At 26.4% G+C, this 23,435-nt stretch overlaps 1 protein-coding gene across 1 annotated transcript in view; it reads right to left on the minus strand.

The window, feature by feature from the left end:
- LOC148229579 (limbic system-associated membrane protein-like) overlaps nucleotides 1-23,435 on the minus strand; it is a 48,513-nt gene that overhangs the window by 12,525 nt on the left and 12,553 nt on the right. The window contains exons 2-5 of the mRNA XM_088197146.1: nucleotides 18,193-18,311; nucleotides 4,712-4,881; nucleotides 2,786-2,866; nucleotides 2,347-2,430 (exon numbers count right to left, since the gene is read on the minus strand). Coding sequence (XP_088053272.1) covers nucleotides 2,347-2,430; nucleotides 2,786-2,866; nucleotides 4,712-4,881; nucleotides 18,193-18,262 — 405 coding nt within the window. The 5' untranslated portion in view covers nucleotides 18,263-18,311. The remainder of the gene's footprint in view (nucleotides 1-2,346; nucleotides 2,431-2,785; nucleotides 2,867-4,711; nucleotides 4,882-18,192; nucleotides 18,312-23,435) is intronic.

Genomic DNA, 23,435 nt, shown 5'->3' on the forward strand with positions numbered 1-23,435 from the left:
TATTTGGATATAAATCGTGCTTTTCAAAGTAAAATTGATAAGCTCATTTTAAGTTATCAGAAGACATAAAAAATGAATCTAAAATATGGCCTTAAAATGTTTTGCTTTTAAAACAATTTATTATGTTTATTTAAAAGGTATATATTGATCGTTGTTATTATCTCAGAATGGTACGCACCTTAAAATAAATCTAAGATCTGGTTTACAAACAATACTTCGCAAAAATTTGTTTATTCTCAAGTTTAATTCATCAAGTCTTTCTTAGAAGTAACTAGACAACAAAAACTCTTTACTTGTGGCATTTCAACTATTTCTAAGAAATCTCGAATACCTTAAAATATATATTATATTTATCTTTATTAACTGTGAGCGAAATATTTATTTGAGAAATAAAATAAAAATATTTGTGATATATATATTTATGAATACATATTTTGTACAAGTGTTATAAATGTTTTTTTTCAATTCGTTTCAGTAATTGTGCTTATATTTATATATATTACAAGGCATAATATATACATTTGAATGTAAAATACATATTGTAGATTTATAATATATACATACATATAATTAAATAATATTTAAATTGTAATCATTTTATTTTAACAAAAAGTTCAATTCGAAGTTAATAATTAAATTGTAAAAGGCGCTTTGATTTTTTGAAGCATATACAAAAAATAATTATGTTACTTATTTTGTACTTGCAATAAAAAATTTAACTTGAAATATGAAATATTAATTATTTACTTTATTTTTATTATTTTTAATAATATTTTTTTTATTAAGCTATTGATTTGTAAATAATATAAATCATTTTCGGGATTTTAACCCTAAAAGATGTGACTTCGCAGCCAGTAAGACGAATGAAAACTAGTGAGAATTATATTAAATTATAAAACATATTGCGACAGCGATATCGTTATTCTCTGAGCGGTGATGTAGAAGCGGGCGCAGGGATGATGTCGGTGAAAAATCGTCAGAGTTAATGTAGGTAGCATGGCAGCATCAGTATAGCAGAGGTTGCTCTCTCTCTACTACAGTGCTCGTATGGTGAAGTCCCTCTCAGGCTGTGAGCGTCCATGACCATATGTTGTCCGCGGGCGGGCGGGCGTCTGCTAGTATCTTCAAGTATCTGCCGGAGTCCGCAAGGTGACTGCCCTCTTCTCATTGAAGTCCATACTTAAGTAGTTAGGGCTGCAAAGCTTGCTGACTAATCACAATCATGCAGCGATCATCCAGCTAATACATGTACTCGTTTCTTAGAATAGCGTAATATGTATACGCCTTTAAAAAGCGACATTTTCCTGATGGGCATTGTCCAAGGTCGTATACTGCAACAAGAATCTCGTGAATCCGGTGATTTATTATACTCGGGACTGTTTAGCAATAAAGAAATATTTTTTCAATGCACTGGAGAATCTTTGCGTGCTATTTATGATTTTTTCTGGTTGTATTATTGTTCAATCACAATCATGCAAAGCTTGCAGACCAATCACAATCATTTGAGGTCGAATTGAGCAACGGGCATATTGCAGCTTTACGGTTATATATTGTTTTCCGTGATCGCTTCGTAACAAAGAAATATTCATTCAATGCACCGGTTAATCCTTGCGTGTTATTTATGGTAAAACCTTTTAGTTATAGTCATATCGAGAGCTTTTGTGTAATCACACTATTGTCTAGTTTATCTTTATTGATAAATAATCACTTTTGGTCAGAGTAATTAACGCGAATTTTTAGAATAAGATCCCCCACAAATGAGAGCATCTGAGTGGATCCCATATAATAATATGTTTTTTTAATCCTAATAAAAAGTAAATTTATTGTGATCTTTCAATATTTTCAAAAAAAGTGTCGCTTATGGTTATAAAATAATTAGGTATATATTATTGCTAATAAAATGTTTTAAATTAATTTTATAATTCAAGTAAAGTAAAGTAATAAATTTAACCTTGTTAATATATTATTTTTTGCTCATCTTAAATAAAAGATAAATATCTTAAATATCTTTAATGAAAGTGCAATCTGTATATGAAAGCACTTAGGTACAGATTATACATATTTTTCTGATATAAAAATATATTATTACTAATGACATATTATTTATATTACATTGGCTCGACTTAATGACTTATTTAAACAAATGTACACATACCAGTATGATTAAGATGAATTTGCACATTTCACAGATATATCATTATTTACAAATGTATTATTTAACCGCGAATTTTATGATAGCACAACGAACCCTTCATCCCTTAATACGTTACGCCACCTCACTCGAGAGGAAGCTCTCGCGCTACAACACTCGCACAATGTATTATACGTATAATATAAATCTCATACCTGACACTCGTACGTTCCATTATCCCTCTTCTGCACATACTTGATTTGTAGCGTCCAATCGTCGGAACTTTCTCCGTGCAGAATCTGCGAACAAAGGGGGGCGAATTTGAGCCAAAGCCATAAAACGTGTGTATAGTATGGTGAACACAATCAATATGCGGCGTCGTAAATTTAACAATTAGCTCACCACATTCTGCGGCTCAACTTTGTCCATTACTCTTCCTTAGCTCACTCGCGAGTAAGAAAGTTGAAAACCTCACCACTTACAACGTGTATGAGGTAAAAGTACTATTATTATATTAATATATGTATGTAGATGCAGAGTCTGGAACAACCTTCAACCGCAGAGCACGTCACCATAATTTTGCATTAGCCCCGCCTATCAGGGGACCGAAATTATTCTACTGGAGGGGAAATAGATAAAGGAGTAAATTATAACCTGGAAGCGCTCGTCGTTCGTGAAGGTGAACATCCCCGACGACAGTATGTGCCAGTCCCTTTTTCTGACCCATGATATTTGCTGAAACATAAAATACACGTTTGAACGCGTTACTTTTATCTTAATTGCCTGGTCCCTAATTTAATCGATAGCATATATTATATGGGTCTGTGTATATACATATGTGAGTGTGTGTGTTTTATTGCAAAGTCATATAATTTTAAGGTGCAAAAATATATATTATAAAAATAGATATGGGTTGAATAATAAACTTTATATCGCACACCTTATTTAAAAGTGACCCTACTCAATATTTACTAATTTACGTTTCAAGACGGTTTTGTCATTTTGGTGGTCGTTATTTTTTACGTATAAAGTTTTATGTTATATAGATATTAGTGTAATTAAAATTATGCTTTTTAAGGCATACGCTGAACTGCATTTTTATTGCGTTGAAATATAGAAAATCAATCAAATGTAAGTTAAAAAATCAAAATCAAATGTAAGCTAAAAAAATAATTACAAAAATCTCGTGTCTTCAATAAGAATAAACAACATATAGTAAATCAAATAAGTTTTAAGCTCACGTTTAATTAATTCATAATATTTTTTATCTTAATAGTTTTTTCATTTTATTAAATAATTTTGCTAATAATAATAAATCTGCTAATATTTTTTTATAATTTATTTTCAGTAAAAAACAATTAAAAAAAAATATAATATATGAACATGCAATATTGAAAGCAAAATGTTATGGGAATTCTGATCGCTTACATATAAAAATAAATCAATTTATTGCTTATTTTCAAAATAAAATAATAAGTTACTTTGTGTAATATACTAAAATATAATATTATTCACTATTTAAATTTAAAAGACAGTTATTAGGATTATTAATTAAAGATAATAAAACGCTACTAGTGATTTTAAAAATATATTATAATCAATTTAATAAAATCCATATATGCCTATATTATAACAAGCACACTTTTCTTGATACAAACCAAAAGCAAAAAGATATGTATTTTAATAATATATCAATTAAAATCTATTATAAAACTTATTTAATTTTGTAGAAAATAATATACAGTGTAATATTGTTAAAAGTTTATATAAAAAAACTGTAATACATTGGTTATTATAAATGCATTAAATATATTTTTAATTTAAGAATATACATGCAATATTCTGTATATGAGTATATATTTTTTTGCAAAATTGAGAATAATTATATAATTTGATTATTTCATGATATCCATCACCAAATTAAAAAAACACACACAAACAAGTAATCTTTAATTTGCTTTATGATATTACGTTATTTAAACATATCATGAATCTAAGCTTAAATTATTAAAACTAAGCTGGTTTTAATGTAATTCAAGATAAATTAAATTTATCCAGAGAAGTTATTATTAAATAATTCATTAAGTACTAGAATTAATTACATATAATATGTTTAAAGCTTAAATATACAAATAAGTTTACGAATGGTACTTTTTGCGTTCTACTTAAAATATCTGTACATTTAATAATTAATCATTAACCTGATAGTTATATATAAAAGCTAATACACATTTTTTTTAGCTATAGAATATATTTTATAATATTTAAATCAAAGTTAGAATAATACGGGTGTAAAAATAAATTGGCTTCTGTTATGTGATCAAAGAGAATATTTTTCTAAGCTTAATTTTATTGTTCTGTAAAAAAAAGGCATTAATTTAGCCTTTTTCGTTAAAAATTCCCTCCGGTTCTTGTTTCAAAATGAAAGCTCCCTGTTAAAACCCGATTATTATCCAGTGAACATTCACATCGGGCATAGATATTAATTATTCTTTTTATACGCAAATTTTAGCTGTGCAATGCGTTAAAAAAGGTATTAATTCCTAAGAGATTATATATTTTTATTTAATTCAAACTCACCCCTCTGTCAGATTTATGTCTAACTGGACAGTGTAAGAAAGCTGTCGCACCCAATTGGACTGTCACGTTGGATATGGTATTATTTTCTAAAGGTGGATCTAGCCTTTGATAGTCTTCAAAGCCGTTATACCATAGCTGTTGCCAATCTCCCTCATGGCGAGACGTATCGTCTGAAAAAAATTTAAATAATTTTATTTTGTAATATAAATAATGTTTTTTATAAGAACATTTGAGCAAAAATTTTATTACAAGGTCATAGCTTTCTCTAATTGGTTTTAGCTCAAGGACAAACCTTGAATGTTATTTTAGCTTAATTAAAACATAATGCCCAGCATATTATTCAAAGCTGAAAACTTGTATGTTTAAAATACAAAATAGACATATGTACATATTTAAACTGAAAACAAGTAATCTACGATTAAATACGTAATTTAAAACAACCTTAAGTTCAATAAATACTCTTTAAACTAAAACAGAAATAAAGAGGATTTTCACCTTTCTATTTTATCAACATTTCTGAATAGATTTAAACAGCCAAATAATTATTCATTGATTGCGCTAATTAATGGTGCAGAGTTATTAGTGAAATATATGCATCATTACCGGTATATATATTTTACTAAACATTTCAAACCCTACATTAGAAAATAATTTTCTAAAGTGCAGGTATCTCGATACTTTACAAAGTTTGGTACGTTAAGAATGTATACAACTTTTATCGAGCAATAGTAGTAATACATATAATTTTAATACCCGAAAACTGATAGCAGTTTAATTAGCAATACGTATAGAGCTACATTTATTTGCATCATTGTTTTAAATAACGAATAAAATTGTAGATTTTACAACTGACCGATGAAACATGGAGTCTAAAGACTACTATTTTTAGCTGATCATAATTTATCAGATAATATGGGTATGTGCCTCTAAGAAAAATCTAAGGAAAGCAAATATGCTATTTATTTATTTAATCCTACGTACTATAATAAACTTATTAAGTATCAAGCGTTAGTTAATTGACCGAAATTTACTGTAAAAAAGTTTTCCACAAACCTTTTACATTGTCTTTTTGCCTAATTTAAAATTAATACAGAAGAAAAATAGTCTCATTTTATTTTCTTGTACACGCAGAATCTACTATTTTCTTGTGTATTTTTATGGTCTGCCCTTTAAAAATTGATCATTTGGCACTTTTAGACCGTGAGCCTGGAAAGGGTTGTGAAATCGAACCATGCCGGCCCACTCGTGCCTGAAATATGTGACACATTTTACCATATACAATTCCCAAATCGGGGAAAAGGGGAGAGACTTGAATTTTAGATGGCGCACGAATGAAACGCTCGCTTGCTTACTTACAAATATATTTTTTATATTATATATTACGTAATATATAAATTCGTGGCAAAGCCGCTTAAAGACCGACGAAAAAAATAAATTCAATAATATGCTAATACTTATATATACACGCTTATATAATATAAATACAGGGTCATCCCTCCGTTCGTCACATATGGTTATGACACAGTTATCCCTGAAATAACCTACTGATTTAAATGAAATTGACTTATTTAAAAAAATGTTTTATACAATATATATACATATGTGTCAAGGGCAACTGCGAAGTAAATCAATACCATCAAATTTAACTATAAGCACCAAAATTTAGATGCTTACTCGGTAATGGTTAGTAGCCTTTAAATTTAAATTTAACTTTATTCTATATAATGTACATTTACATGTATTCTATATGCATTATATTATGTAATAAAAAATACCCAAACTAATTCATGATATTAAAAAACTTTAATATATTTAATTCAAGCATATATAATTTGTAAATGTATAAAGCCCACAAATGTATTTAACCTTTACGTAAGTTTTCCTTCTTTGTTTGACCCGTCAACGCGCTAATACTTCTCGAGAGCTGCGAACTTTTATTAATGAACGCTCGCGAAACAATATTTGCACGTAATTTTTCTTAATCGCCGACAAATAAATTATTCTCTGGGACGTCTTGGAGAGAGAGAGGACTCTTGGTGTGAGTTTTGAGATATCTCTTTCGGTTGCGCAACTTTGTTTATTCACAACTTTGGGTCCGCACAGAGAGGCGGAATAAGAAGACGTAAACTTTGGCTAGGAGAGTGAGCAGCCGGTTCGCATAATTGATGGTCAGAGGAAGGAGGCTTGTTTCTCGTAATTATTACACTTTTCCCTTCGAAGCCTTTGGCATCGTGACGCCCCACCGGAGAATTTCACGACTGAGCGGGCGTAAAAAAGACTCGCCCGCTCGGAAATAGCGCTCGTTTTTATCTTTAGGCCATATGCGGGAGGTTTATGCGAGAAAAGTACTTTATAAATGTTATATAATATTTGCGTTTAGATCAGATTTTTTACTTAGGTATATCTCGTATCATCCCCTAAGTATTATTTGATAGCCTTTTAAATGACGTCATAGAAGATTTTCATCGTATAAATTAAGTAGGTGCTAATATTATTATTATTGTTATACATACAGTGGTGTTATTTCAATAGCAACACCTACTGTCTTGGTAATATAATAACACCAGATCAAATCTGTAATATGCTTACGATTATGTTTACGAAAAAACAGAATTTTCGATCTTAATAATTATGCACCTCATCATGACGCATATCTTCAAAAAAAAATATTTCAAAAATAAACTGAAGGCCAATGGTTTTATATACGATTCGTTGCAAGAAACAATATAGATAGGTAGAGGGTAAAAATTAATGTTAATAAATGAAAATAAATTACTTAAGCAATTAATTGTTTTGCCTACAAATATCCTGATGGTGTTTATTTTAATGAATTATTATTAAAAATATTTAGCTTAAAAAATTAGGAAATGAAATTAATCCAAATCTTAAGAAAGCTTTAATATTAGATTAATACAATCTAATACAGTCATATCCAAATTTGGATATTGCGATTTAAGAATAATTTTAATATTACAGGTCACTGTTGCCTGATTTAAAAATTATTAATACTTAGCAAGAATCGACACTTGCTCAAGAAAAAGTATCAAATATGGTCATTTTATAGATTCAACGTGTGATAATTTAAGAATTTGCTTTAACGTAAGATAAGATAAAGAGTAAATATTATTAGTTTGTTCTTTTGTGATATATATTTTTTTTTGAAGCAAATGATTTGAATCACCGAAAACTTGTAAATTCAATAACTAAAAATTTTATGATATTGTTATTGATTTTATGTGACAATCTTAAATACGTTTTTATAACTTTTTTTGTACACTGTTTAACAAAACAAGCTAAGAAAAATTAAAATAAAAAATATGTATACTTACTTTTTACTATATACAATATAATTTGTAAGTACAAAAATAATATATTTCTTATTTTGGTTTTTTTGTTGTTAAAGTTTTTGTCATTTTATTTGTATTATATCTAAAACGATATATTTTTACAACTATTAAACTACTGCGAAAAACCAAACTACTTACATTTGTATTATTATAAATATTATAAATATAAACATTACATATGCTTTTTTTAAATTGGGATAAAACCAATACTTCGTTAATATATCTATTATGGCTTCTATATTATTTTTAAGCGATAACGCTTTGACACTCATTCGGATGTATATTATAATAATATATTAAAATACTATTATTAATAATATTTTTCATGGGTCGCCAAATACAGTTTTCTAAAAAATATAAAAGGATAACATTAAATAACCTATTATTAAATACAAAATTAATTAATTTACTTAATAATAACTTGTATTATATAAACAACGAATACGTATACAATAATTTATTATTGGCATCTATGCATTACTGCGTAGCAAATTCTTTAATCTATATTGTCCATATTATAATTACTAATTTCCAATCAGGCAACTTCAATATAATTATACAGCAGCGCTCTAATATACATTATATTGTTTTCTAAAACGGTAGATATACATAAATTTAACCCTTGGCCGAGCTCCAAAGCGTGTACATTATATTATATACGTATAACAAATATATTTCAACGTATACTGTGGAGATTTGTACTTATTTAGAATAGACGTAGGATGTAGTAAGGATAAAGTATTTCAAACATAAAAAATCCGTTTATTATGTTAAGCACATTTTTTGATGCTGAAAAACTTGAAGGTAGTATATATAAAAAAAAGTTTTATTTTTATTAAAAACTATACAGTTTATTTTATTATTATTTTTATTTTTATAGAGAAATAAAAAACTATAATAATAAACGGTGCACAAAAAATTGCCCAAACAAAAATTGCGCAGACAAAATTCCGCACAGCGAAAATTCTAAACAATCGTGATTGAATTATGATTAAACTGTGATTATTTTTGATACAATAGCTAAATCTAAAATATTAGATTTTTAAAGCTGCAATTTTATGCAGTTATTTTAGCTATGTTCAGTGATATTTAAGAAAAAATAATTTTAATTGATTTTTATAAGGATTAAGACTATAAAATTTTATCCTAAATATAGAAAACAATTAAAAAAAAATACACAATATTTTAGAAAAAAATGTTAAACCTTGAACAATTTAAATAAAATCATTGCGAATATAAATGTTGCATAGTCAAATTATAAAATATGCACTCATAGTACATATACTATCTTTTGAAAACGAAACATTAGTCACGAATATAGATAGTTGGCATTTCACACAATTTCTTACAAACATGAAAAAATATAATTTTACTTTGTATTAGTGATCTGGTTTTTGAAATGTGATAACACATATTAAAATAATTTTATTATGTTTACAGCTTTTTTATCAACCAGACACCATAAAATCTTTTTTTTTATTATAAAAAGTTGGGCTAAGTTAAACAAAGTTAGGTAAGGCTTACATTATATATTAAAATTAATAAATGTCTATACATGTGTATTTCATTTTATAAAATTAAGAAGCCTATATGTTTCGCACTAACATGTAATTTTTAAGAATATATGTTTTCATAATATTACTTACGCGTTAATCAAAAATAAATATAAAATTGTTTTTTTTTTTTAAATGCAAATTTTACCTTGATGCTGTATTTAAATGTTCTAATTTTTTAATTTTTAAAAATATAAAATGATATTTTATGTTTATTCAAAAAAAAAGTTTTTTTTCTCATAAACATTTTTTTTACTAATTTTTGCGTAGAGATAAAAAAGGCGACTTTAGTCGATTTGCGTCCAAAGGGTCAAGTTAGGTAAAGTTAGGCTATGATATATTGTACCTTAACCTAACCTAACTCAACATATATTGTTAAATATGTATGTAAAAAAAATATATAAATTTAGAAACACGCGTTCTAAGTTTTAAATATAAAAGTACAATCAGAAGCATTTACAACGAAAGTGTCACAAGTGCAAAGCACCCAGGATCCGAACTAAGAAACAGGTTCCTAAAAATAAAAATAAAAAACATGTTCATATGCAAATTAAGACTATCCTGAGTAAGGCTACGATATATTGTACCGTTACCCGGCCTAATTAAAATATTTATTTAAATATAAAATATGTAAAAAAAATATATACATATATAAAATTAAATTTATATATTCAGATACACACAGAATAATTTACAAAAGCAGTGCTGTGTGTACAAGACACCCAGGTTCTGGGATTAGATAGAGGTCTAAAAACAATCAAAATTTTAATAATGATATATTGTACCTAAACTAAACCTTACTTGTAATATTTAGAATAATTAATATGTGAAAATTTAAATGTAGGTTCACGTGTATTAAGTTTATATATAAATTTACACCGCAAACATTTACAAACACGATTCAACGGGTGCAAGACACCCAGGTTCTGGGATTAGAAAGGGATCGAGAAACAATTATTTTTTTTAACTTGTATTATACCTATTGATACTTTTATAATAATTTATATGTGAAAAATTTCAATGTATGGTAATGTGTACTATGTTTTATATATAAAGATACACACTAAAATATTTACAAACACGATTCTAGGGGTGCAAAGAACCCATGCTCTAGACTATGAGTAAGAAATTCTGAAAAATATTTACATGTAAAAATTAATGTTCGACAAACTTATGCTACGATATATTTTACCCTTAATTAGCACAACTTGAAATATTTTTAAAAGTAAATATGTAAAAATATATAAATTTAATATATAAACTAAATATATAAACTAATTCTTATTTTTTTCCACTTCCTGGCCGAAGCCATTTACCTGGGTATCTATTAATTTGTTCTTACTTTTATTTATTTATTTTTTAGGGCAAAAAAAAAAACTTTTTGTTTCTTATTAAATTAGCTAGCATTTTTTTTTTTAAATATTTATGTTATCTTATTAAGGTTTTTAACTAATGGGTTAGAATGATTTTTATTTTTGTCATGGTAATTTACTTTAAGTTTATCGAAATAATCGCGTAAAGGCAATTCTGACACATTTTAAAAAAATGTATACATTGATTATTATCAAACCAAAGAAAATTACTAGCAAATAAAAGTATAGTGTGTGTTTTTCTCTCATGCTACAAATAACTTTTGGTAAAAGGTGTTCAATTATTTTGTTTAGTGTAATTAAACTACAAGTGCATTTGTAACGGTAATACTGATCCATTAACATTTTTTTCTAACTTCAAAGGTTGTTTAACACGTTTTAAAATAATACTATTGATATAACTAGCCTGTGTAAACATGCATGTATACTTGTTTATACACAAATTTGCGTTACAAAATATACAAACGTACACAGTTTGTGTAGTATATGAATATTTTCAACTGTAATATATTCACCGCTAATATCGATACACAAAATGCTTACGAGACACGCGAGCCGCCGAATGAACGTAATAAAAATCGACGTCGCCTTTCCAAAACGCTTTATAAGCGAAATTCTCGTTTTATTTATTGCTATTGCATTTATTTTTACAAATTGTTATATGCCCTGATTTTGTCGAATTAGGCAATCGCCCGCAACAGTATGAAACGTAATCGATTATAAACGAAACAACTTTTAGTGTCCCGCCATACTTTTATTATCGAGTTTCGTGCCGGCTTCGCTTTATCTGTTTAGCTTTATTGACGTTAAACTATATCCATTATTATGGAATCTATATATGTACATATGTTTTAGCGTGAAACGTAAAAAAAATTACGTATTCGTATAGTTTTTTTAATGGCTCATTCAATTACCGAATGAATATTTTACGACTTTTTAGGCATGTAATCAATGAACGTGTTGTAGTAGCGAATCAGTAATAAAATGCAAAATGTCGTTTTAAACGCTATACTGTGAATGCCTAAGAATAAAATACAGTTAGTATTTTTACATTAAAAGTTAAAGCTTTTAATGATTTTATACTAATAATAAACAATACAAATATTTTAAATGGGAGATATTCAAAAAAAATATAAAAAATACATTTTTTCTAATTATCAACACTGCTGTCTTCGCTATGTTTTATGGCTTGTATTATATATTTTAAATGACCTTGAAAGTCCTTGATCAAGCCAAGTGCGTTTAGTGATTTTTGAAAGTTATTTTTGTGTGAGAGGAGAATTGGCAGCTTATTTCTATTTATGGTTTATGATACATTAAGAATTGATAAGATTCAGCAAAATTGTTTTTTATATAAACAATTAATATTTATATGTGTAATTTTAAATTAATATATTATATTATATTTTTATTTTTGTTTCAATAATAAAATTAAGTTATTTATATCAAATAGTTTTTTTATGTTAAATTAAATTTGTATTATTTATAAGTAGTAAAATAGATTAAAATTAGTTTTAAGCCACTAAATAATTTAATAAATAATATGTCTTAATACGGATTAATTTTTTTTAAATTTATTATATGCTCTAATAGAAATAAGTTTACCATTAATGATATTATAACTAAGCTTTAAGCAAAATTTAAATTCCATATTAGGATATAGCAGTGAAGCAATATTGAGTACATTAAATCAAGCAAAAATATATTTAAAATTAAATACACAAAAATAACCATATATTACACAGGCAGAATGATGATAGCCCAAACATCAGAGATCGAAACGTCGGGAAAAAAATAATAAAAATAAAAAGCCTGCTAAGTCCTTCTATTTCTTAAACCTGAGCTACCGTGATAAATTCTGTGAATAATATTAAGATAACAAAAAATATACATTTATAAGAATTAACATTTATTTAATCAATTAAATCTATTTTCTCAATATTTTTTTGGCTTATTACTAATGGCACATTTACGAATATTGTTTCAAAAATAACTGCTTATAATTTTTTTTTAGTTTTTTTTTATAAACATTATTAGAGTGGTAAGAAAATATTATGCATTTAAAAAAATTAGATCTTGACCACACTAATTTAGTGGCTATACAAGACAACTATTCTACTTTATTTGCACAATTATTTTTATTTATTTCTGTATAATATGTAACTCAAAAGTCACTGTTTATCAGAAAACTTTGATTTAAATTGAAAACTACAAGCTATTTAATTAAAAGTATTTCTTAAGATAATCTTATAAAACAATAAGATTCAAGACTCCTAATCTTTCCATAACTTTTAATTTTTATTTGTAGAAATACTGTTTTTAAGGTAAAGCAATATAAATAAGGATAAGAAAAAATGAGAACCATCACATACAATATCCCATTATCAACGACAATTAGTTAAGCTCGCGCAAAGATAAGCTTAAATTAAAGTTAACAACATAATAAAAAAAATACTTTAAAACAATATTTAATACGAGATAAAAAATAATACAGATATTAACATTTATGTATATACAATCATCCGTAAATATGAATAATAAAAAAATATATGATTCAAACTTAGTGTTGTAAAAGTATTACAAATACATTAAACAGAAAGTCTTTTAAAAAAAAAATATGTTTAACAGTTTAATCTTATTCTCAGATTTATGTACTTGTATTATAATTATTATGATAATATTCATAATACTAAACCTTATAAATTTGTTTATTAAAAATATGTTTTTATACATTTATATAATATTTAGAAAGTATATGTATTATTTTTTTACCCATATACACGTTTCTATGGTATACGGTTATCGCCAGGCTGACATGTGGGCAAGGGCGAGCGATATTTTATTGTAGTAACGCGAAAGGATTCTGCACGTGCGAATGTGATGCTTCGATACCGTTTTTTTACAACACAAAAAATACGTACAAATTCGCGAAAGCTTCGACGCTTTCTCGCCGTTTACTATGTTGGAAACTGTGACCCCTGCAAAGGTCGATGGTTTATAAATAAGAAAATTTATACGTATTCTAGCGACCGTATGCAAAACGACTAGTATCATATTTTTACGACCGTTGTATTATTTCTTGTAGTATACATAAATATTTTATTAGAAATGTATCCTACACCGTAATAACTTGAAACTGCGCGGTATGCAAAATTCTCAGATATATTTTTATGAGTTTTTACGAGTAATTTAAGTAAAAACGTTTACCTAGCGTATAATGCATACAATTTCATATTTGATAGTGTAGGAATTTTCTGTGATATCATGTGTAAAAATATTAAAGTGTTATATTTGACCAAAAGTAAAAAGTTTAATTTTATGTTATACTTATAGTATTATTATTAACGCATTGATACTTGCATTTAGGCATTTTATTTTATCATTTAATTTTATTTCTCGAGAAATAGGAATTCTCGACTCCACTTTTGAGGAATGAAAAAGTATATGGAATACAGTAAAGTATTGCAGATACATTATTACATATTATACTTAAAATAACCCTTTAAAAAACACATGTCATATAAAGTAGAATCAAACATGCTTATATGATTTTCATTAAAATAATTTCGGCCGTAGAAAAACTTCTTTCGTTTTGTATCGATGTTGGTTTAATCTAAGCTAGGCACTGTCAATTATTTGTTTTCTTGCCTGTCAAATAAAATATTTTGAATTCTTTCTTAACTAATCTGTAAAATTTTGGTTTTCTTACACTACTCTCTGTAAAGCTGAAAAAATTCTTTCTCTAATTGTTGCACCAGTGATAAATTTCAAATTTCTTTAATAGATTCTAAAGATTTAATGGAGTCGCGGAGGTCTTTAGCGTCAAGCCATTAAATAATCTGCGACTATTACTTATTTTATATGTTTCTGCTTTTGAAGAATATCTAAAAAAGTTACTTTTTTTGGACTTTATATTTTATATTTAATTAATAACATTTTCTATCATACAATTTATTTTTATTTGCCCGTCAAAATTTTGAGCTTTCGTCAGAATTAATATTTTCCAATTGTTTCAACAAAAAGTTTTAGGCTGTTGCTACTTCACAGAAAAAATATAAAAAAAACTTTTTCGATTATAGAAAAAAAATAGCCCTAAATCATTACATTCTGCCAATTCCCATGCGTATTTTGTTGTTATCGAATCGGGTTTTAATATCACCAAATCAGAGATAAAGCCGCCTGCCGGTTAGAGTAATAAAAATCGATCATTTAAATACTTTCGATCTTTCGAGAAAGTATGCATATTTTCAAACACCTTATTTCTTAACTGAGTGTTTTTTTTAATTACTAGGAAAAAGAGGTCTAGTTTGAATGTTAAAAATTTGTAAAAAATTGTTGTCATTCTTAGATCCCTATTAAAACCTTTCATACAGTATGCCTAATAATCCTGTACCCACTGTTACTTATGCAGCGGTATAAAAAAGGAAGTAGTTAATTTTATGTAGTGAAAAAATGATTAAGAAAAATGGGAATTCTCGATTTCACATTTTTCTCGATAAACTCTCAAGAAATAATTTTTAAAAAGAAACACTAATTGCAAACTAAATTGCAAATATTTGAGTATGTCAAAACGAAATATTTGCTTATCGTAATTCCTGGAGTTAGTCATAAAACTTGGATTATAAAACAATGTTTTCAGTGTGTAAATAAAAATCCTTTTCCGTTCTTTACGATGTGCTCTGGCTGCAGCTGTAAATTAAGTATATTTTAACCTCTGCTTGTTTTTAAAATTGCTATTGAAAACCATTAAATAAATTTGTATAAATAATATTTTTTATAAAATATCATTACATAATAATTTTCATTTTTCTTGATAAATAAAAAATTATATTAATGCATTTTTCTAACTTTTCTGATTTTTTCTATGCTAAAATATTAAGCATCAAGTAGATTAAATTATGTCTTTCTTTTTTAGAAAAGATACAAACTTGCATTTTTGAAAATATTAAATGCATTCATAGAATAAAAATTTGAAGAGCTAGGCTAATTTTTTAAAGCACTTATTTATTTATTTAGCAAATATTTTTGTTGTTTTAGTTTAACGCCAAAAACTCTTAAACAACGGCAACACTAATGCGTATATATTGAAAAAAAAACACATTTTAATATGTTTATGTACCAGTAGTTAACTGATATTTTTAGTTTATATTTAAAAAACATATTATTTCTTTACTACAATTTTTTTTTAAATTACTGTCTATTTGGTACATTTATTCTATAGTATAAAATAATTAAATTTAAAACTTTTAAGCTGTTACTAGTTACTAGTCCAATAGTTGTGTAAGAGTAACTTGTTATATATTAGAATATCATTTACCCAAAGAAAGTGAACAATAAAATTTTGTAATATTAAGTTAGGCTTTTAGCATATGATTTAAAATTACATCATCAATTAATAATAAAACATTCGTTCTAAGTTATTTATGATTTACATTTATTTATTATATCGTACTTTTGGGTCACCTAGTAACGTGTGCAAGTGGTGCTACAATTGTAAATTGACCGTTGTAATTTGACAAGGCTTGCCTAATGCGTTTCAACGAGGTAAACAATTACCACAAGGGTATGTATAGAATAATTCTGGAAACTCGTAATATATGTTTTTAAGTAATGATAAATTTATTTTAATATTAAGCTATCAATCACGAGAACTTACAATATAGGTCATAATGGATTTTATTTATAGGGTTATAAATAAAAAATCAATTATGTTGGGACAATCAAACTCACGACTATGACGGCTATGGATTTTCAGTCCAGCACTTTACGGATTACGCCATTCTGGCCATTACTCTCAATCTATTGATATAATAGTATATACATATGTGTCTACATACATACAACATGTTCATAAAAAATGAGAATAGCTGTAGACAGCCTGTCTAGTTACATCTTGACATATTGACAGTTACAAACATGTTATGTGTATATATTAACGTGATGAGACAATTTAACCAACAATAACTGTGCAGCGATTGTACAATTCGTCTCTAGAGCTCAGCACTTCATTATTAATTAATTATTTTTTTAAATATTCTTAAGTTAATAAAATATATAATTAAGTATCACATATATTTTTTAAAAATGTGCTATTTGGCCATTTGATCATGTCGAATTAAAAGCTTTTGGCCTTCTTTATGTGTATATTCAGGTATTTTCTGTGAAAGATCTTCGTTGCGTATCATTATGGATTGACAGATTCTTCTAGTGGAAAATGTGATTTACTATTTTTTATTTTTCGCTTGCCTATATCCATACTATTTTGAACAAGTTCTTAATCTTGCTTAAGCTCACTTGCAGATATTCTGCCAAGACTACGTAATATTGGTATAATATACATGCAGATATGTATCATCTGCGCTTGTGAATATTGTGTTCTTTATAAAGGCAATATCAGCAATCTATTATATAATATAGAAAAGATTTATCTCTTGTTAAACTTTTTAATTTAATAAATGAAGCATTCGTTTCTTATTATAGTTCACATAAAAGTATATATATATTTTTTTAGTATGACTTTGAGATTAAATAATAATTATATGGAATGTTTATATTTACTTTTTAAAGTAAGTAAGTTGTATAGTAATTTAGTATACTTTTGCTTCGTCGGATTTTATTTCACAACACGCAATCTTGATTCTTTCTTTGAAGTCACTAATTTTTCGTAAACTTTGCGTTTTATAACATTCCAAATTACACCAATTATAAACAAGTGTTGTTTGCCTTAAAGAAACAAAATATTTACTGAATGATCAATGTTTTGCTTCCACGTAAGTAGGTATAATACATTAATCGTTTAGTAAATATTTTTGTTTACTAACAAAATATTTTTAGCCACTGTTGTTTACAATAACATTTGTGTCATTAAATTTTTTAAATAATTTTTAATTGCTTTTTTTTGAGTTGTGAGATTTTAGAACGATGAGTGCAACTTGGTATTTCAAACTACGTTCTATATCCGATGTACCAGAATACCTGTATACAGTTAAGTCGATATAAATTATAAACTATATAATTTTTCTGAATTTTTACTAACTAAATTTCCTAGAATTATTCGGTATTGGAAAATTATAGAATGCAACCCTAATTTTTTTTGAACCCATCTTGCATAAAATGAGACTCCAGTTTATAACAATAAAATTGGAAAATATTGTGCTGAGTTGTGAAAATATTATATTAGCATTATCCTTAATAAGAAAATGTGTACATACCGGTTTTGGGAGTAGGCGGCGTGAGTAACGCGGGCGGCAACCACAGCAGCAGAAACGCTGCGGGGCCCATGCCGCCCTCCTCCACAGAGCGCGATTCTTAATTCAATATCGCCTGCCGTCTGTGAAACAAACATAAACGAGCTGTGTTAGAAAGCACAATAATAATAAATATAACGATGTATTGTTTTTGTGGTAAAATGAGATTGTGGCGTGGAAAAAATAAGCACGGTGCGGTGTAAAAGGGTACATGTGTGGCTAGGGACAAATGATTAATTTAATATTTAATTAAATAACTCGGCTAGAGCAGAAAGGTCCGATAGAGTTAGGACGTAACAACATGCCAAGAGACTCATTATAAAGTTTTATCTTCAAATGAACATACTATTACTTAATGAAATATATATTGAAAGTTATATTGGCATACCAGAAGGGTATTCAAAGCCTTGATCAGATCAATGATGTGATTACAGTGTATTTAGAAAAGATAGCAGCAATTCTTATAATATTACCAGTGTGACTTTTGTATTTATTAACAATAAGTTACTACATTCATTAACTTGTATATGTTTATGGCAATAAATTTATAAACGAACAAAATGTGAAAGAAAATTATAACGTCACTAAATAATTACTTAAGCAAATTAAATCAAATAAGATAAACGTTTACCAATGCATAAGCTTTTTCAATAAGTTTCCAAAACTGTTTGTATTATATAAATTACAATAACTGTGTGTGATAAGTGCTGATAAGAGAGCAGGAGCAACACTTTAATGTCATAATCAAGATATTTTCCTTCTAGTTAAATATGGAAATAAAAAAAATAATGTTCCAAAATATTATTTTATTTTTAAAATATTATTTATAATAAATTTATAAATATCTATTCTAAATATAAAAGAAAAGAAACAATGATAATGTTTTTAGTTGTGTTTTGTGTGTTTTTAGAGCAAAAATATATATTTTTTTTAAGTTACCATATAATCATAAATGTATATGACATCAAAATTACGACAAATAAAATGATAATAAATTAAATAATGCATTTACTACACTTATGTTTAACTCTTTGAATGCCAAACAACTATATAACGTTGTTATTGATTATATAAAATAAATGCTAACAATCGCTGTTGATGCTCGAAAAACTAAATTATTTTAAAAGCTTGTTACTCCACTAGTATATCATTAGCATAAAACAGTTTTTCAATCAATTTATTTACAAAAATGTAGAGGAAGAACCGATAATTACGTGAAAAGAAAATTTTTTTAAAACACCATAGCATCCAAAATATTGTACTTCACAACGCAATAAGTATGGATTTTAAATTAATTATTTCTGTATCTTAAAAAAAAGTAATTTTGTAGAGTTGTCAAATTGATTAAAGTTCACAGTATAAATTACTTCTAACAAATTAAATTATTAAAAAATTAAAATTAAAGATTCTAATTAAAATAATATATTATATAAATACCGAATATACTATTTGTTATTAATTTTTTTGTCTAACTATATCATAAATATTCGTTTATATTTGTAGTGAAATATTAAAAAAAATGTTCTTAGATTTTTACTTTTAGTTTAAAAATATATTTTAAATATAATTATTATCACAACAAATCATTGCAAGCTTTGACAACTTGCAGGTTTCTCCAATGCGTCATGATGATAATAAGCAAAAATAATAATTTAAAAAATACTTATGGTGCACACTTAAAAGAGATGAGCACCATAATATATTTTTACCAGCTCCTCATAGTATCGCCAAAAATACTTATTTTTTGCAAGCTCGCTAAGAAGCTGGATGGTTCTTACAAGAGAAGCCTCTCCAAGCGCTAACGTTCTAACCGCAACGGACAAGAATAAGGAACGCGATCGCGACTCTTTAGGGCATTCTAAAGCTTGCAACCGAAAGTCACCGAGAATTCGCGGAAATTACCGCATGTATGTCATTAATAAAGAGTAAAAAGAGCAGAGGACTCAAATTAAATGGCTGTCCTCCAGAATGATAAAAATACTCAACGGAGCAATAATATATTCTGTATTGTATATTTTAAACAATTCGTGTAATAATTTTCCCCTCGATTGATTTATCAATTGTGCTCATTTTCTTCTGCAAAATTAAAAATATTTTATAAATGTTAAATATAACAGTCATTGGTTAACCACGAAAAGCTGACAATAAAGCAGTAGTATAAAACAAAGCAAAAAAAAATACTTTTTAAGTAACTCGTCTACTTTTATATATTTCTCTTAAATCAAAACGAATAAAGTAATTAATTATTGTAATCTTTTTTAAGACTTCTAAATCGTTATTACTGCAACACAATAAACCCTAGATTTACTTCTTATCGGCAGCATAAAAAATAAAAATAAACTTTTTACTCGTTAGTTTGAGACCTATAGTTGCATATTTTAAAATAAAATAAATTGACCTAATATTTCTAATTAAAAATGTAAATATGAACCTGTGTTTATTATTTTAACTGTATTCTTGCACTATTAAATAATATAATATATTATCGTTATCTATGTTATAGTTAAATAATTAAATTCATTGAATATTTGGAAACTCTACTTAGAATGATATTTTTATTCTTCCTGGTAGTGTAATTATAACTTAGACCTTTAAGTTAAGCGTAATTATAGTTAAGACTATATATAATCAATGATATTACATAATTAGATTTATTTATAAATTTTACTATAATATTTTATTAGCATATCAACCCAAATATTACCTCTTAACAAGTACAATTTTTTATCCAAATTATGTTTTTTCATAAATTCTTATATGTTTATTTATATATATAATTTTATAATTGTTATAACTTAAAATATAACCATCCGAATGAGTAATTATATTTTTTAGTTGAAATGTGAAAAGTAGACTTGCAATATTTTTGATAATATATTTGAAGTTTATCTATTAAACATAACACAAAATAATTTACTTCTTATGTAAATTTGTTGGCAACCAAACGAGAAACTACAAAAAAATAATCTAAGCAATAAATCATACAACTGTAATACAAATGTTTTACAATCTCCTATTTTTAAATATATACACTGTTAGCTTATAAATTTACAAAAAAAATATAATACAATGAATCAATTTCTTTCTTATATAATAACATATTGGCTACTTTAAACCCTTTTAAGCCGCATAATATAATAACTATTCGGAACGTCAAACATCTATATTATTTTAAATAGAATTGAACGTAAAAGATATTTGTATTTAATGCCTATATATAATATAAACTCAATATAACAATTTCCGTTATTATTAGAAACTACTTAAACCACACGATCGCTATCGAAGTTTTGCGTCAATCATAATTTCAATTTCAAGCTTTGCATATTTACTACAATGTCAAAGCTGTCATGCAAAGATCTGGTTGCCTTGACAATCCTGACCACACTGACCTCAACACACGAATCGATTGCTTCAAAGCCACACCACTAACCATCTAGTTTCTAAGCTCGTGTGATATGTTACTTATTTGAGATAATTGTGACATAATTGTTATATAATTACTATATTTTAATTTTTGACTTTTAATTAAATACTAACCTAATTCGGTATATTATTAATTATTCTTAAGCCAAAAGCACAACCCTCAACTTTTAAACGTCACAGTAAAATACGGCAACGACTCGATACGATGGGCAGACAAGACGACAGGAGAAAGGCATGTCAGCCCTTAATAAAATGGTAACCATAATCTCAACGATGCTGAGGTTGCCCTCAGTATTTTATTGTGAGAGCGTGTTTTATTGCTTTCGTACATGGAACGCTAATAAACGAAAGCTGACAAGTGAAGAAAGACGGTTTTCCGTGCCCGCTCTGGTTTCCCCCATTTAATACGCTTTGAAGCACTCGATGTGGCAAAAAAAGGGTATAAAGAACTGTAATTTAATAAATATGTTATAGTTAAGCGGCTAATTTTTATTTTAAAGTAATATCGTACTTTTCATGTAAGTGTTAATATTCTGGTATTTTAGTACAATTTACTTACAGTTCGAAGATTTTGTTACAACTTAAGGGCTATATTTTTTACTCTTTTGTGTTATTTTAATATTTATCTTTTATCTATCTTTGGATCACTACTCGAAGTTTTACTTTCTGCGTGTAATATTGGTAATAGTTGATAAAAAAAAAGTTTTTATTTTTGAATTCTTTCTGCGTGTAATATTGGTAATAGTTGATAAAAAAAAAGTTTTTATTTTTGAATTCCTTAAATTTATGTAAAATATAAACAGTTTAATAATAATAACAGTAACGTGCTGTATATCGTTTTCAACGATCGAAAATTTGTAACAATACGACAAATAATCGATTAATTTTTTTTCAGAATGCTCTTATCCGCGGAGAAGTGGGGGTAATAATATTCGAACTAACGTGTTTTTAACATTAAAACCAATAAAAATAGTGTGAATAAAAACTCCTTCCCTGCTCGATGTAAAAAAAAGTGTACTCTAAGAAATGTGAAAACTCCTGATAATGCTGGGACAATCTTCGGCGAAATATAGGGTCCCATTCAAAAAACAAAATGAACGCGAAAAAAACACGTAAATAATTTTTATATATATATTTAATTTTTAATATATATAATATAATAATATAATATATATATATATATATATATATATATATATATATATATATATATATATATATATATATATATATATATATATATATATATATATATATATATATTGATAGATTAGAATGGTTGAATGTTCAAGAAATATTGAGTATGAATGTTTTAGTATTTATATATAAGTTAGAAAATAATATATTACCAAAATATTTTAATAAGTATTTAATAAGAAATAAAGATGTACATAAATATAATACTAGAAATAGAGAAAATTTAAAGAAAATTAAGTATAAGAAAACGAGTACGGCTAGGGGAATTATGTACGGAGGTTTTGATTTATATAATAGTCTTCCAAGAGAAATCCGAAACAGCAAAAATATAACGGGTTTCATAAATGGAATAAAAAAACACCTTCGTACATATAGAAATAAATTATAATATTAAGACTTTATTATTGTATTTTTTCATTTTTTCTTTCTGTTATGTATTTTTTATATATTTTTATATATGTTTACTAAAATTGTTAGATGTAAAGATTAGCTATTAAGCTAAATAAATTAATAAAATAAATAAATAAATAAATATATATATTATATATATATATATATATATATATATATATATATATATATAT

Source organism: Plectrocnemia conspersa, unplaced genomic scaffold (assembly GCF_051122295.1).
Source record: "Plectrocnemia conspersa isolate PC_06_02 unplaced genomic scaffold, ASM5112229v1 ptg000011l, whole genome shotgun sequence".
Classification (NCBI taxonomy): domain Eukaryota; kingdom Metazoa; phylum Arthropoda; class Insecta; order Trichoptera; family Polycentropodidae; genus Plectrocnemia; species Plectrocnemia conspersa.